The sequence below is a fragment of the Orycteropus afer genome, unplaced genomic scaffold (assembly GCF_000298275.1).
Source record: "Orycteropus afer afer isolate SDZICR_OR568_19922 unplaced genomic scaffold, OryAfe1.0 scaffold00043, whole genome shotgun sequence".
NCBI classification, from domain to species: domain Eukaryota; kingdom Metazoa; phylum Chordata; class Mammalia; order Tubulidentata; family Orycteropodidae; genus Orycteropus; species Orycteropus afer.
The window spans coordinates 14,117,271-14,132,307 of NW_006921630.1; the positions used below are offsets into that span (position 1 = coordinate 14,117,271).

At 36.1% G+C, this 15,037-nt stretch overlaps 1 protein-coding gene across 1 annotated transcript in view; it reads right to left on the reverse strand.

Moving 5' to 3' along the window:
• Nucleotides 1–6,370: 6,370 nt before the first annotated feature.
• Nucleotides 6,371–15,037, reverse strand: part of EDEM3 (ER degradation enhancing alpha-mannosidase like protein 3) — an 83,453-nt gene continuing 74,786 nt past the window's right edge. The window contains exon 21 of the mRNA XM_007937679.2: nucleotides 6,371–6,798. Within this exon, the coding sequence (XP_007935870.2) occupies nucleotides 6,371–6,798 (428 nt within the window). The remainder of the gene's footprint in view (nucleotides 6,799–15,037) is intronic.

The window sequence follows — 15,037 nt, forward strand, 5'->3', positions numbered from 1 at the left end:
TTCCATGCTGATGCCTTTCACTCTATCTTCCCCTCATCATTATTTATTTTGCACCATAAATTGGTCATCCTTATTTACTGCTTTATTATTATTTACCAAATTTTGTCCCCTGCTGCAACTCCCAGACACATCAGAAGTATTCAGTCTTTGTTGAATAAATGAGTCAATGTCACCTAATTTATATATACACATACATATCCACATTGAGCTGAGATCATACTTAATATACAATTCTAGATTTTTCTTCACTTAGAATTCTAGTTCATCACGCCACTGACTTGCTTAAAAGTCTTCAGCAGTTTTTTCATCGTCCTTAAAGTCCAAAATCCTTACTTCATAGTTCACAAGCCATTAGTTTTTGGAAAGACATACAACTCTCTTCTCGGGAACTAAATCTTCCCAAATCCTCAGAGTCCATCACAATCCAGCTCAAGGGTTCTCTCCCCATTCTTTTCCTTTCAGTTGTGCTGGGCTGCCTTCAGTTTCCACCAGCACACCACACCCTTCCCTGAGGGCCTTAGAACAGCTGTTCCTGCTCTTCTGTTTCCCCTTACTTGAAACCCTAGCTTAAATCTCTCTCCTCAGACAAGCTTCCCCTGACCCCCACCAGGATAGGTCCCCACATTATATGCTCCCATAGAATGAGTACCTCCCCCTTTCATAACCCTCATCACATTTGCAACTACTTGTTCTATGTCTAGCTTCTGGATTTGACTGGAAAAATCTATGCAAGCAAAAGCTGAAACTGCCTCAAGCACCACAGTATTCCCAGGATCTAAGTAAGCAGGCAGTAATTCTTTGCTGAAGTAATCTGCATTAAAAAGCATGTTCTTAGAAATTAAAAAAAAAAAAAAAAAAACTTTTTGTAAAAATCATTTTAATGAATGTACATTTTTATTGATGTCATGCTTTTCTTAACTATTACTCTACAAACATTTAGGTTGTATCCAATTGTTTTCACTCTTATTCACAATATTAGGATGAAAATCTATGTCTTAGTCTCTAATTATTCGCTTACATTCCTAGTAGTACATGACTGAGTTAAAAAGAAATAAGGATTTAAGGGGCTTGATACACACTTATGAATTGATTTCTAGAAAGGCTGTACCAACTTACACTTCTATAGTTGTTGTTAGGTTCCACAGAGTCAATTCCAACTCATAGCAAACCCACTGCACAACAGAACAAAACACCCCCAGGTCCTGAAAGTAGTAGGAAGCCCTGAATATGCAGGCAGCAGGTCAAAAGTGAGGGTGTCCTGAGGACTCCTGAGCTTGCAACTGATATCCTGAGGGGATAACTGGAACCTAATTTGAAGTCAGCAGATAAGAAGTTCAAGTGTCTTGGAGACCCTGAAACTTAGGGATGGTGTTTGAAGTCTTGGACAGTGTTGGTAGTCTGGTGGCCTGTGTCCTTTACAGTGTGAGATCTGACCTATTTCCAGGTGCTTAGGGTGAGAAAAACTGCATTTGCAGTTGGTATCAAAGAAGACTTTAGAGTTGGCACTCGAAGACACACATCACAATGTGCCTCTGAAGTATGCTTTACCCAAAAGAGAAAAACAACCTCCCTTTGAAATCTTATAAGAAACTTTATCAGAACCTTTAACTCCTGCTGAAACAGTGGTGTCAGTGGTGCAAGCTGAGAGTAGAATCCATGCCCAGAGAGCCTGAGACTGGAGGCCACCATTTCTAAACTTCAGTCCTAGAGCAGGAGAAAGTAGTCTGGTGGGAAGGTAGTGGCTGAGCAAAAGATTAATAGATACAGAGAGGGGGTGCAAGGAAATGGAGCTGAGAAAGGAAGGGATAGAGGTATACTGGAAAGAGTACAGGCTCCGCAAATAGCCTGGGACTCCCATCATACCTCCCAGTCACTAAATGTGGGACTTGGAGTAAGATGTTTAGAACTTGTTCAATTCTGAGTTTGCGCATCTTTAAAAACAATAATTATGAATAAATAATAGTGATCATTATTAGGTCTTTCAAGACATCTGTGCTCAAAAAACCTGGCACACTACAGATAAGCCCAGGACCGCGGTATCTAACAGTGGCTGATGAAAGGAAATGGCCTCACTGGAATTAACAAGGGTTACTGTTCTTTTTTTTTAACAGCAATACTGCAATGATAACCGATCTATTAAATCTAAGTAAACACAAAACACAGCCATGTTACAAATATTGATAGTGAATTATTAATATTTCTTCAATTCTACTCTGAGGTCCCTTGGCACTAGCTGAATTGTAGAACTATTCAATGTATGTTTGGGTTTCTACATCTAAAATTCACTCCTCTGGGGTAAAATGAAAAAATTTAAAAGGGAAGATAGAATGGTTAAAAAAATGTTAAAGATATCAAACTATAAAGATATGTACACTAATGCTAAAAATTTAAACTAGACTGGAATATTTACATGTTTTATTAAATCTTTACAATCAAGAATTATAATCAAATACACATTTATATACAAGGATTATATACATTTTGCCCAGACTTTTACATCACAGTAGTTTCCCCTAGAAATGTTGTATACATTTATCACCAAACAATAAAATCCAACAACAGTAGTGTTACAGCACCTGTTAGTACAGACATCTTTTTCATAAATTACATCATAAGAAAATATACGGCTGTAAATTGGGCTTTTAAAAATGTCTTTTATAAAATCTGAACATACAATATTTCATTCACAGAATGTTTTTTTTCTATGTTCTGACTGAAGCCTTGTGCATAATACGACCGGTTGGATATATTTACTAAGTCCCCCCCCACAAATAAAAAAGAAATTTAAGCACTATTTGAATTACTTATGCTGAGCTTTTCTAAATGATGAATTTGGCATGGGTTTGGTAAGAGAACAAATGCTGGTTTAACTGTAAAACGGGTTGTGTGATGGTAATTTAATTTTAAAAAATTCTCAAGAGAGTAATTATATTAGAGATGTTAAAATCAGAGTGGACATTTTTCATTTTACTCTCTAATACTGTGAAGAAAATGGGAAAAGTATGTAAAAAAAAAATTTGTTCGGAAACAATTGTACTCCTGTTGGAAGCCTATTAAAGATTAAAAAAAAGGGAAGAAAAAAACCTACCAAACAAAATATCCCACCCCAAACATACCTAGTAAATTACAATTCTTTCACACTTAAAACTTTATGAGAAAGTATTGCAAATTAGGGATTATCATTTCAGTGGACCTTTATAAGCAGAAAAAACTATAGCTATTTTATTTTTTAGTAGGTAAACAAGATAAGTTTTAAAATGTGAAAAAACCTGAATTAAATATTTGCTCTAATATCTAACTTTTAGCTTTCAGATAAAATCCTTGCTTGATTCCAAGTTTGTAAACATTATATAAATCCTTCTTAGTCAAACCATTTTATGGCTGTGGTGATCATTTCAGCTCAATCTCTAAGCAGTTAACATTTAACTGAGGTAGACCAGATGTTTCTAAATTCAGGGTCTCAGAGAAACCCTTGAATCTTCAGGAAGCAAATAAAATGTCTAAAAAGCTATCTTAAAACTAAAACATAAAAAAAACTAAACTAATGGTGTTGGAATTTCTTAATGAATGCAAAAACTACTTCATGGCAGTATTTCAAGTAAATGAATGTAGAGCCAATGACAATGCTGGGGTTTTGAAGTTGAACATTACACCCTCATTTCTTAACTAGGGAAAAATCAAGTATAATTCCTTCAGGGTATTAAGTATAATTTGTTAATTTTTCTTCTTTTTTTTTCCTTAAAGAATTCACTTTTCTAACAAGTGAACAATTTGCTTCTATACCTCAAGGAAAGGCAACAACTCCCCCTAATGGCCAAAAGAAGGGAGGGTGGCAGTAAACTGGCTTCTTGCAGGAGTCAGGAGCAGGCTTCTAATTGGTTCAGTCTCATTTGACCCCCCTGCTGAGAATCTGCATTTCCACCCTAGATACACTGAATCAGAATCTACATTTTAACAAGATCCCCAGGGGAATCTTACTATACACAGTCACCTGGAGATCTGTAAGAATCACCTGGAGATGTTGTTAAAAATGTGGATTTCAAGTCAATGAATCTGGGTGGAAATGCAAATTTTCAGCTGTGGGTCACATTGGAATGAACCAGTTTAAAGCCCTGGTCAAAAGATCCTTCATACCATTAAGTTCTCCTAGTTTGGGGTTAAGAAGCTCTGGTAGTATAGTGCCTAAGGCATTTGACTGCTAACCAGAAGGCTGGCGGGTTCAAATCCACCAACCACTCCTCGGAAGGAAGTTTGGGAAACCCAAGAAGGGCTCACCATGAGTCGGGTCTGATTCCATGGCATATAACAACAACAAGGGTGGGGTGGGGGGAGGAGTTATTTTGATAACTTAGAAAAGTTAGATTTAGAACAATGGCTCTGAGCTGCAAATATGAAAATCAAAGCAATGTATATAAGGCTTCTGTAATCAAACTCTTAGAGGAACATCTGCTCCTTTTCTCTAAGCCCCAGTCCTATAAATCAAGGCAAGTCAAGTAATTAAGCTTCTGCTATTTTGGCAGCTTCGCAATTAAGAAGAACAAAAGCACTATGTCTATCCTTCTTTATAGTGTATGTATTATAGTTCTACCTTCTTACACCAAATTTCACATGCAAAGATTCTAAAAATATCCATTTTGGTATCAGGTTTAATTAAAGGCCAATAAAGATCTTGTGTACTCTTCCCCACACACACACAAAGTGAATTCTCTGTTAGATTTATTACTCACTGACCCAACTGTTTAGCTGGAACTTTCAAAAGCAGCTATTTATCCCCCTATAAAAGAATTCGTTTACCTGGGACCTAAGACATACTATACATGAATATACATAACTACAATACAGCACTGCTGTTTTTTTTTTTAACAGCTGGATATACAGTTTAAGTTCATCAGTACCTCAAAATTATGTTAGGAAAGGTCATTGTGTAATTTGATGGGGGGAAAAAAGAAATTAAGTCTCTTATATATTCCTTAAGAATTGATTCAGATAAGTTTAAAAAAATAAATAAAATGAATTTAGCCATGATTTCAAATACAGGGTTGTCTACAGATATTAATAAAATTTTAAACACTTAAATGTGGCCAGCACCAGATTGGCACAAAAAATTTTTTGTAAAGTAAAAGAAAAAATTCTCATTAAGCTATATGTTAATTGTTACTGTATAAGTTTTTTACACAAGTCACCCTAGGCTAATTTTCAGGTCCATATCAGAAGGAATATTTGGTGTTTTTTAAAAAAGCAAACCTAAAAACCATGATTCAACAGAAAATGTGACAGACTCCTTAGGTGCAACTTCAGAAACCAAAGTTCCAAAGGAGAAAAATAGTAGTTACCCCAGGATTTTTAGATCACTACCACAGTTTTATCATGGCTCCATAAAGATAGAAAAAAATGGAACAAAATGCATTCAGCTATTGGCAATATAGGCCTTGTGGCTCAAATTGCATACTAAACATGGGATGGAATAAGGCTGATGGCTAGAGGTAACCACCTCTCAAAGAAATGAATTGGAAACATTTATAATCTACCCTACAAGGATATAACACTAAATTCCATTTCAGAGTAGTCATAGTTTTCCCAATGGGAAGTTCATATTGTAACATTGTAATTTCTCCCTTGCTCCATTTTTCAAAAGCATTAAGTAACCAACCTTCACAATATATTATCTGACCTCTTTACCTGGTCCCATGGATTAGTCTTTATGCAGAGTGCACACCGAGAAAGTACATTGGCTTCACCTTTGGTTTAAATAAAAAGGACATTGTTAAGAGGTGGGGAAAAAAATCAAGTCACCTTGATCACTGTCACTGAATGAAGCAAGAAAGTGATGAGCAGACTTTTTTTTTTTTTTTTGCCATGAATGCATTTTTTTGATAACCATTTTAAGTCATGTAAGAGTGTTTCTGTGAAGGCAACAGGACCAAAATGCCCACAATGCTCATGTCTCCTCCTAAAAGTGCTTCTAATGTCCCAAACCAAGAGAGCCAAGCTTCCTTTCATTAGAAAGCTGTACAAATTCTTATTCCTCACTCCACAATTACCCATATTTGTTTCTTGTCTATCCAGAGAATGCAGCAATCTGGTTCCCAGGAATGCCCAATAATCTTTCCCTAGCCTGAGATGTTGCAGGAAGGTGCAATGCTGCCATTTGAGGGGGGAATTGTGAGTTTCCATATTTGACAGGATAGTTTAAACAAGGTCAATTCTAACTCAATATGCTCCAATTCCTAGGATAACTATCCAAGTCAGAACGTGGTTACTCCTCACCATACTTAATGCCTCCCACTAGAAAGCCTGCTTAGTATTAGGGTGTCTATTAACCACAGTTTACTTTTCTTTTTAAATACCTACCACCAGATCCCTTAGTGAGTCATAGTTCATCCTTTTCCATCATTTCAAAAGCTTCTATATCTTCATTCCAGTCTGCTAATATGGAGTCTATAGGCTGGACCTTTTTACCCCAGCTAACATTAGGATTGGAATCTTCCTCAGTTCCTGATTGTTCTTGAAGCTGGTTATCTAAATCTGTACATTCACCAGTGAGACTTGTAGTCTCTTGGCTTTCTGTGGGATTAGAATTCTGTTCAGAAGGGGAAATGGTCACAGCATTGTCCATCTCTGCTGGAGATGATGATTCTGATGATTCTGATGATTCTGCGTGAGAGTTTAGAGAACTTTCCTCAGGAGACTCATGATCAACCAAATCAACATCCTGAGAATTTGATGTAATCTGTTCAGCACTCTGATTCTGAGAATCATTTTCAGAGGATGGTTGTTCTTCATTTTCCATTTCAGGATCTGTAAAAAAAGAATCAAACTTCAAGCTACTTTGCTCTTGAAAAAATTTACTGTTACACTTTCAGAAGCAGACTGACTTTTGCAACAAAATGAAGTAAAAAAGTCACAGTACATCATGTTACTGCAGAATGATGAACATTAACACTAAAAATAAAAAAAAAAATCATCCTATAGTTAATGCAATCTTGCTTTTCTTACTGGATACTTATTTTGCAAAAGTGCTAGGGTTAAAAAATATATTTTTCCAAATGAAATGACTCTAAAAACTAAAAGACTCCAAGAACATGGAAGACTGCCCTTCATGAGTACTCATAAATGGCAAGAAGTACACTAAATAATTGTAAAATGCATATAAAATTGAAGTTTGTATTGAAAATTTATTAAATATCTAAATTCAGGGAAGCCTGCACATGAGAACATACGAAATAGAATAAACTTAAAACAGTACAAACCACTGCTATATTTTAAGGCAATATTCTTTTGAAAAGGGAAATTCCCACTCAGTAAGCCAGGAAGGTGTAGATAATACACGATTAAGGATATTAATATGACTGATCAAATAAAATATTTTTGCAAAGAACTGAGATTACTTACAAAATTTCTATTTTATTAATATAGTTATTTTAAAATCCACTGGAAGGCTAGAAAGTAGATTAGATCTCTTATAATACACACATAAATGAAAGCACTAAGGGCATTTATTTAAGGTTCCTACAAGAAAGTGCTTCAGCAGAATGAACATCCACACGTGGTACCCTGCTCAACTTCTGCCTCTGCAATGCAGCCAGTCAGTAAATATCTACTGAATGCTCACTGTGTAGCAGGCACTGTGCAAGGCACTAGGGATAAAATGAGGAGCAAAACTGAACAATATACCTGCCCTTATGGATGGGGAGTAGATGGCAAGAACACTTACAAATGATCACACAAAATAAATGGTAAACAGCAACTGTGACAAAGGTTATCAAAGAGAAATCTATGATGTTAGGAAAGCTTATAATAAGGAGATCTGAGGGTTCATGAAGTGACATGAGCTGAGATTTAAAGGACTTAGCAGAGTTAATTTGGGAAAGAAGAGAGGGATGAGTATTCCAGGTAGAGGAAACACAATGTACAAAAGGTACAATGGGAGGAGGGAGTTTAATGAGAATAAAAATAGTGGTATTAGAGCAACGAAAAAGAGAAAAATGGTGAGAGAAGTGTAAAATTCACTTGGAGCCAGACACTGTGAGACTGTGTAGGTCATATTACTTAGTTTTGCCTATTTTCCTGAAAGAAATGGGAAATCATTATAAACAGAGACATAACATTATCCAATTTGCAATTTCAAAATATATCTCTGGCTGAAGGATGAAAAATAGATTAAAGCCAGAGAACAGGTTACTGCAAAAATCCAGAAATAATTATAACTGGGACTAAGATGGTGATGGGGAAAATGGAAGTGGATGAATTTGATTTTCAGAGGTAAACAGAACAGTTGCATAGTTGGAAATAGGGGAGGTGATAGTGGGGAGGGGAAGGGAGGTATAAAAGATGACTCCCAAATTTCTGACTTATACAAGTGGATGAGGTAGTGCTTGTTTATTTTTTGTGGGGCTGTTACTGTTGTTATGAGGAGATGGAGGGGAAGAGGAAAACAGCATCTGCTGGTTGAGACTGAGATGGCTTTGACAGATCCATGCAGAGGTGTCAAGTAGATAGCTGGGTACAGAGGTCTGTTGCTCAGAAAAGAGGTTTGCATAACTGATATGAACTTATGGGTCATGTGTAAAGGCAGTAACGGAATTCATGGGCATGGATGGTATTGCCCAGCCAGAGTGTACAGTGAAAAGAGGATGTAAGCTTGAGGAACATCAATATTTATTGGCAAGGTAGAAGAGCAAAGTAACAGCCAAAAATAATAGACATATGTTCAGGAGAATACTGTGTTACGGCAGCTGAAAGTAAAGAGCGTTTCAAGGAGGAAGTAGATCAGAGGAGTCAAGCAAGATGATGATCAGAAAACACCCTTATTTTAGTACCATGGAACTTACTGATGATCTGAATAAGGCACAGCACTTCACTGGCGTAAAAAGAAGCTAGATGGGGAATGATTAATAACTGAGCAGAAAACACAAATTACATAATTTTGCATAAATGAAGAAACAGAATGTTAATGCATATATAATTATGGAAATTGAAACAAAAGATTTCTCCTAAGCACTTTAACTTTAAAAACAGAAAGGTATATCACAATTAAGACCACTAGAAACAGACAAAAGAGCAATATATTTCTATAAAGATTACAGCCTTGGAAACTCTATGAGGCAGCTGTACTCTGTTCCACAGAGTCACTATGAGTAAGAATTGACTCCATGGCACAAAACATAACAGATTAAGAATAAGGTTTCTTTTTTTCCATCTAACATGCTATGAATCAGATCCGACTTGATGGCAGTGAGTTTGGTTTTTTTTTTTTTGAACATGCTATTGAATTTACTTAATACTACCTAACATCCTACAACAAACCAAACTCACTGCTGTTGAGTCAGGTCCTTCTCATAGCAACCCTTCCTTGGGCTTCCAAGGCAGTATCACTACGGAAGTAGATTGCCCAACCTTCCTTCCGAGGAGTGGCTGGTGGATTCGAACTCCTAGCCTTCTGGTTAGCAGTCAAGTGCCTTAGGCACTATGCCGCCAGAGCTCCCTAACATGCTATAGACTGTAAAAAAAAAAAAAAAAGGGGGTGAAGTGATATCTTCTGAATCAAGATGGGAAACTGAAACTTTAAAGGAATTACTTAGTATTTATAATTATGTAAAATTTTGAAATGGATAAAAGTACCATAAACAAAGCCAAAAGATGATATATATCACAGTACTTTTATCCATTTCAAAATTTTACATAATTAGCAATATTAATTAATTCCTTCAAGGCCCCAGAGTTCCTAGTCTTGCTTCAGAAGATCATTATTAATTATTGAGAAAAACACAAAAATTATTTTAGAAGGTCAAAGCATATAAATAGGCAATTTAGAAAAGAAAAAAAGTAAATGAAAAACGTACCTACAGAAGAAAATGTAAATGAACCAGTTACCATTTTCACCCACTAAATTGGAAACATTTTATAAGAGTAATAACTCTTATCAAGACAAAGTGTATGTGAGCTGCTGTATGGAAAGTGAATTTGCTCTGTAAACTTTCACCCAACTCACACACACACACACCAGTGAGAAATCCAGTGCTGACTTGAACAGGGGGAAATTTATACCAACTCATGCAGGAAAGGATATAAATTACTATTACCCTTTCTGGAATGTAACCTGTACCATCTATTAAAATTAAAAAAGACTCATTCTTTTCCCCAGCATTCCACCACTTTAGGGAATCTTAAAAATCTAGAGAAGTAATAGAACCAATATGCAAGGAGACATGTATAAGAAGAATGTTTTCTACACCACTGCTTGTAGTGGCAAAACAAAACAAAAAAACTGGAAATAATTCAGCTGTCTAATAATGTAGCATAGTGCCTAAGACACCTGACTGCTAACCAGAAGCCTGGCAGTTCAAACCCACCAGCCACTCCTCGGAAGAAGGTTGGGCTATCTACTTCCATAGTGATACTGCCTCGGAAACCCAAGGAGGGGTCGCTATGAGTTGGGTCCAACTCAACGGCAAACAACAACAACAATAATAATGGAATGGTTAAATAAATCATGCTATTAAAAAAACAAACTCACTGCCATTGAGTCAATTCTGACTCATATCGACCCCCTTTGGGTTTCCAAGGTGGTAAATCTTTATAGAAGTAGAATGCTCAGTCTTTCTTCTGCAGAGTGGCTAGTGGGTTTGAACCACCAGGCTTCTGGTTAGCAGTCAAATGCCTTAGGCACTATGCCACCAGAGCTTAAAATAACCATACTACAAAATGGAATACAGTTTTTATCCTACCAGCTTGGATGGACATCTGTAATATAAAGTAAACTGTAAAAGCCAAGTTACTGAATGATGTATATAATATGATGTTATTTTTGTGAAAAGAAAAAGAGAGAAAACATAAAGCAGACAGAAAAGTATGAAAAGTTATACACCAAATTATTAATAGTGGGTTAGTTAACTTAAGAAGATGAGAGATTATTAAACTTTTCTTAATACATCTCTAAATTATTTAATTTGCTACAAGTTTAAAAGTTGTTCAAAAGACAGCAATGATCACTATATAAAACACTATATAGGTTCCAGTAAGATGGCAGAATAGGCAGATTGCACAGACCCTCTTCAACAAAGAAAAGGGGAACCAATTAACACAAATACAGAAGATAATCCTGGAGCCCTGAGCTTTGAAGGGAAGGATACAGAAGTGGACTAAACTCCAACTAGTTGAAGAGTTTGCATGAAAACACCAAAAAAGGAGACATACGGAACTGCGGTCTCGCAGTGATCCTGACGGCACAGATATTGCTTGGATATTGCCAACTGGAGTTAGGGCCTAAGAATTAACCTAAAAATCAGCCCTGCTCGCCAGGGTCTGCACAGAGGACTGCACTGGTGACTGGTGAATAAAAGGGGAAGCAGCAAAGAGGAAGGCAGGTTGAGCTGTGGACTTTTGCCTGTCCGGAGGATGCAGCCATTTTGAATGTTTAAAAGTGGTTTGACCATTTTGGATATTTAAAGGGACAGCATTATCCCAGATTCCAGAGGCTCCACTTGCCACGAACTGCAAGGAGATTCCGGACACCAACAACTGGAAAGGTGCGATACTCTCCTTGTTACTCTTATACCCCACACCCTCTTGGTGAATGGAGGTGCTGCCATCCCTCACTCCTACCCACGTTCTGGACCGGCAGGAATCCCATCCCAGTCTGTGTGCTCGGAGGGAGCATGGGTGCCCTGCCTCACCCTGCCCAGATTTATTTATTTATTTATTTTTTAGTTCGTTGGTCTTTGTCTGTTTTAAAATTATTATTATTATTGTCCTTTTTATTATTATTCTTTATTCTTCCCTTTCCACATTCTAGTTTTCAGCTTTTTCTCTCTTTCCTGTTCCTGGCTCCAATTTTTTTCTTTCTCACAGTTAACTGTGTTTCTTGTTTTTCTTTTTGCGTTTTTCCTATTTTTTCCATTATTATTCTCCTACTCTACCTTTTTTCTCTTATTGCACTCTTCCCAGATATTGTGGGTTATTTTATTTTTTTTTCTTCCATTTTTCTTTTTTTGGTTATTGTTCCTGTGTGATTACATTGTGTGTTTTTTGTCCACTTGCTTTTATTTTTTTGATGGCTATTCAATTGTTATTTTTGTCTAACTGAGTGGGAGACAGCAACAGTGCCCATAAAACACAACTACACCCACACCTCCTGCAGCTTCACTTATTAAGTGAGAGCCACCACTGCCTTCTCCACCAACTGGTCAACAATAAACAACCACCAAGACGAGCCTGACTCACCCTTAACTACTCTTCACAGTTAACAGAGATCTAAATACAACAATGTCACAATGTCTCAGAGACATCAGACCATCACAGTGCACATAAAGAAGCAAGATAAAGTGGTAGAAACAAGGGAGCAGGATACCAAAAACACATCCCTGAGGAAGTAACAGCATTGGAATTCCCTGATAAGAAAATCAAAAGAATTATATTTAGGTATCTTCAAAGGACTGAGAGACAGACCAAGGAAAATACTGACAAAACTAAAGAAAACACAGACAAAATGCTAGAACAATTTTGGAAGAAAATACAAGAACAAAATGACAAAATAAATGAAAAATTAGAAATGATTCAAAATCTACAGATAGAAATCCAGAAGATTAATACTAAATTTTCAGAAATAGATAATACATTGGAAGGGCAAAGGAGTAGAACTGAATCAATGAAAGACAGATTTAATGAGATTGAAGACAAATACCTGAATACTTCTTTGGAAAGGGATCAATCAGGAAAAAAATCAAAAGAAAAGGAAGAAAGCCTAAGGTTCAAGTGGGAGACCATCAAAAGGAGTAACCTATGTGCCACTGGAATTCCAGAACAGGAAGAGAAAAATAAAACTACTGAGAAAATTGTCCAAGATCTGTTGGAAGAGAACTTTTCAGATATGATGAAAGATGAGAATATATCCATTCAGGAAGTCCAACAAACCCCAAACAGGACAGACCTCAAAAGAAAATCACCAAGATATATCATCATCAAACTCATCAAAACCAAAGACAAAGAAAGCAACACGGAAAAAAGAACAGTTACTTACAAAGGACAACCAGTAAGAATAAGCTCTGATTTCTCAGCAGAAACCATGCAAGTGAGAAGGCAATGGGATGGTATATACATAAAACCCTAAAAGAGAAAAATTTCCAACCAAGGATTATATACCTGGCAAAATTGTCCCTCAAACATGATGGTGAAATTAGGAGATAGATTTCCAGATAAGCAGAAATTAAGGGAATTTGCTAAAACCAGACCAACCTTACATAAGATACTAAATGGAGTCCTTTGAACAGAGAACCAATAATAGCAAACAACAACCAATCATTAATACACAAGATGACATAACCCAGATACCAACACAGCTATGGAAGTATGAAAAGTACATTAAGCTCAAAATATTGTAAAGAGGGAACCAGAGACATCATTGGCAAATGAGGACAACTACAAATCAAAAAGAGGGAAAATACTGTGTAGTTACAGAACTTCTAAATGGTGAGGAAGTCAAGAGAGTTGCAAGACAGAATGGGCTGTTCTAAACTCAGGACAAAATTATAAATCACAGGGTAACTTCAAACAAAAATGATAAACCTTCATACCACAATACAAAAGAGGACAAGCACAAATATTTAGCAAACACTAAAACAACAGCAACAAAGGAAATGAAAACACAATTCATAAACATAATGAGCTCAGCAAAGAAAATTATATAGAACAGAGAAACCAGGAACACCATGAAAAACCACATAACAAAATGTTGATAATTACACTGAACGTTAATGGATTAAATGCACCACTCAAGAGATGGACAGCTGCAGACTAGATTAGAAAACATAACCCATCAGTACACTGTATACAAGAGACACACCTCAGAGATAAAAATAGACTAAAAATCGAAGGTTGGAAAAAGATCAAGCAAATGACAACCAAAAATGAGCAGGAGTGGCAATATTAATTTGTGATCAAATTGACTTTAAGACAAAAACTACCAAGAGACAAGGAAGGACACTATATAATGATTAAAGGATCAATTGAACAAGATATAACCATAATAAATATCTATGGAACCAATGAAAGAGCCCCAAAATACATATATCAGACTTTAAAAGAGTTGAAAAGGCAAACAGATGACTTCACAGTCATAGTGGGAAATGTTAATACACCACTTTCTTTGAAAGACAGAACAACTGAAAAGAAACTCAACAAAGGTGCAGAAGAGCTAATCAGTACAATCCACCAACTTGACCTTATAGACATCTACAGAGCACCTCACCCAACAACAGCACAATATACATTCTTTTCCAGTGCACATGAAACATTCTTCATCATAGACCATATGTTAGGCCATAAAGCAAGCCTTAAGAAATTTAAAAACATTGAAATACTGCAAAGCATCTTCTCAGATCACAATGCTATCGAATTAGAAATCAAAAATAGGAAGATCAACAGAAAAAGAGCAAATACATGGAAACTGAACAACACCCTCCTTGAGAAAGACTGGGTAAGAGAAGAAATAAAAAATGAAATTAAAAAATTCCTTGAATCAAACAAGAATGAAAGCACAACATACAAAAATCTTTGGGACACAGTAAAAGCAGTTATCAGAAGCCAATTTATAGCAATAAAGGCACATGTCAAAAAAAGAAGAAAGAGCCAAAATCAACAATTTAAACGAACATCACCAACAATTAGAAAAAGAACAGCAAGAAAAGCGTACATTCAACAAAAGAAAGGAAATAATACAGATTCGAGCAGAAATCAATGAAACAGAAAATAGAAGGGTAATAGAAAAAAATCAACAAGACCAGAAATAGGTTTTTTGAAAAGATTAATGAAATTGACAAACCACTGGCAAATTTAACAAAGGAAAATATGGAGAGAATACAAATAACACGAATAAAAAACGAAATGGGTGACATCACAACAGAACCAACTGAAGTAAAAAAGGATAATATCAGGATAGTATGAAGAATTGTACTCCAACAAACTTGAAAATCTGGAAGAAATGGACAGATTTCTAAAAACACACCACTTACCTAAACTAACAGAGAATGATGTGGAAAAG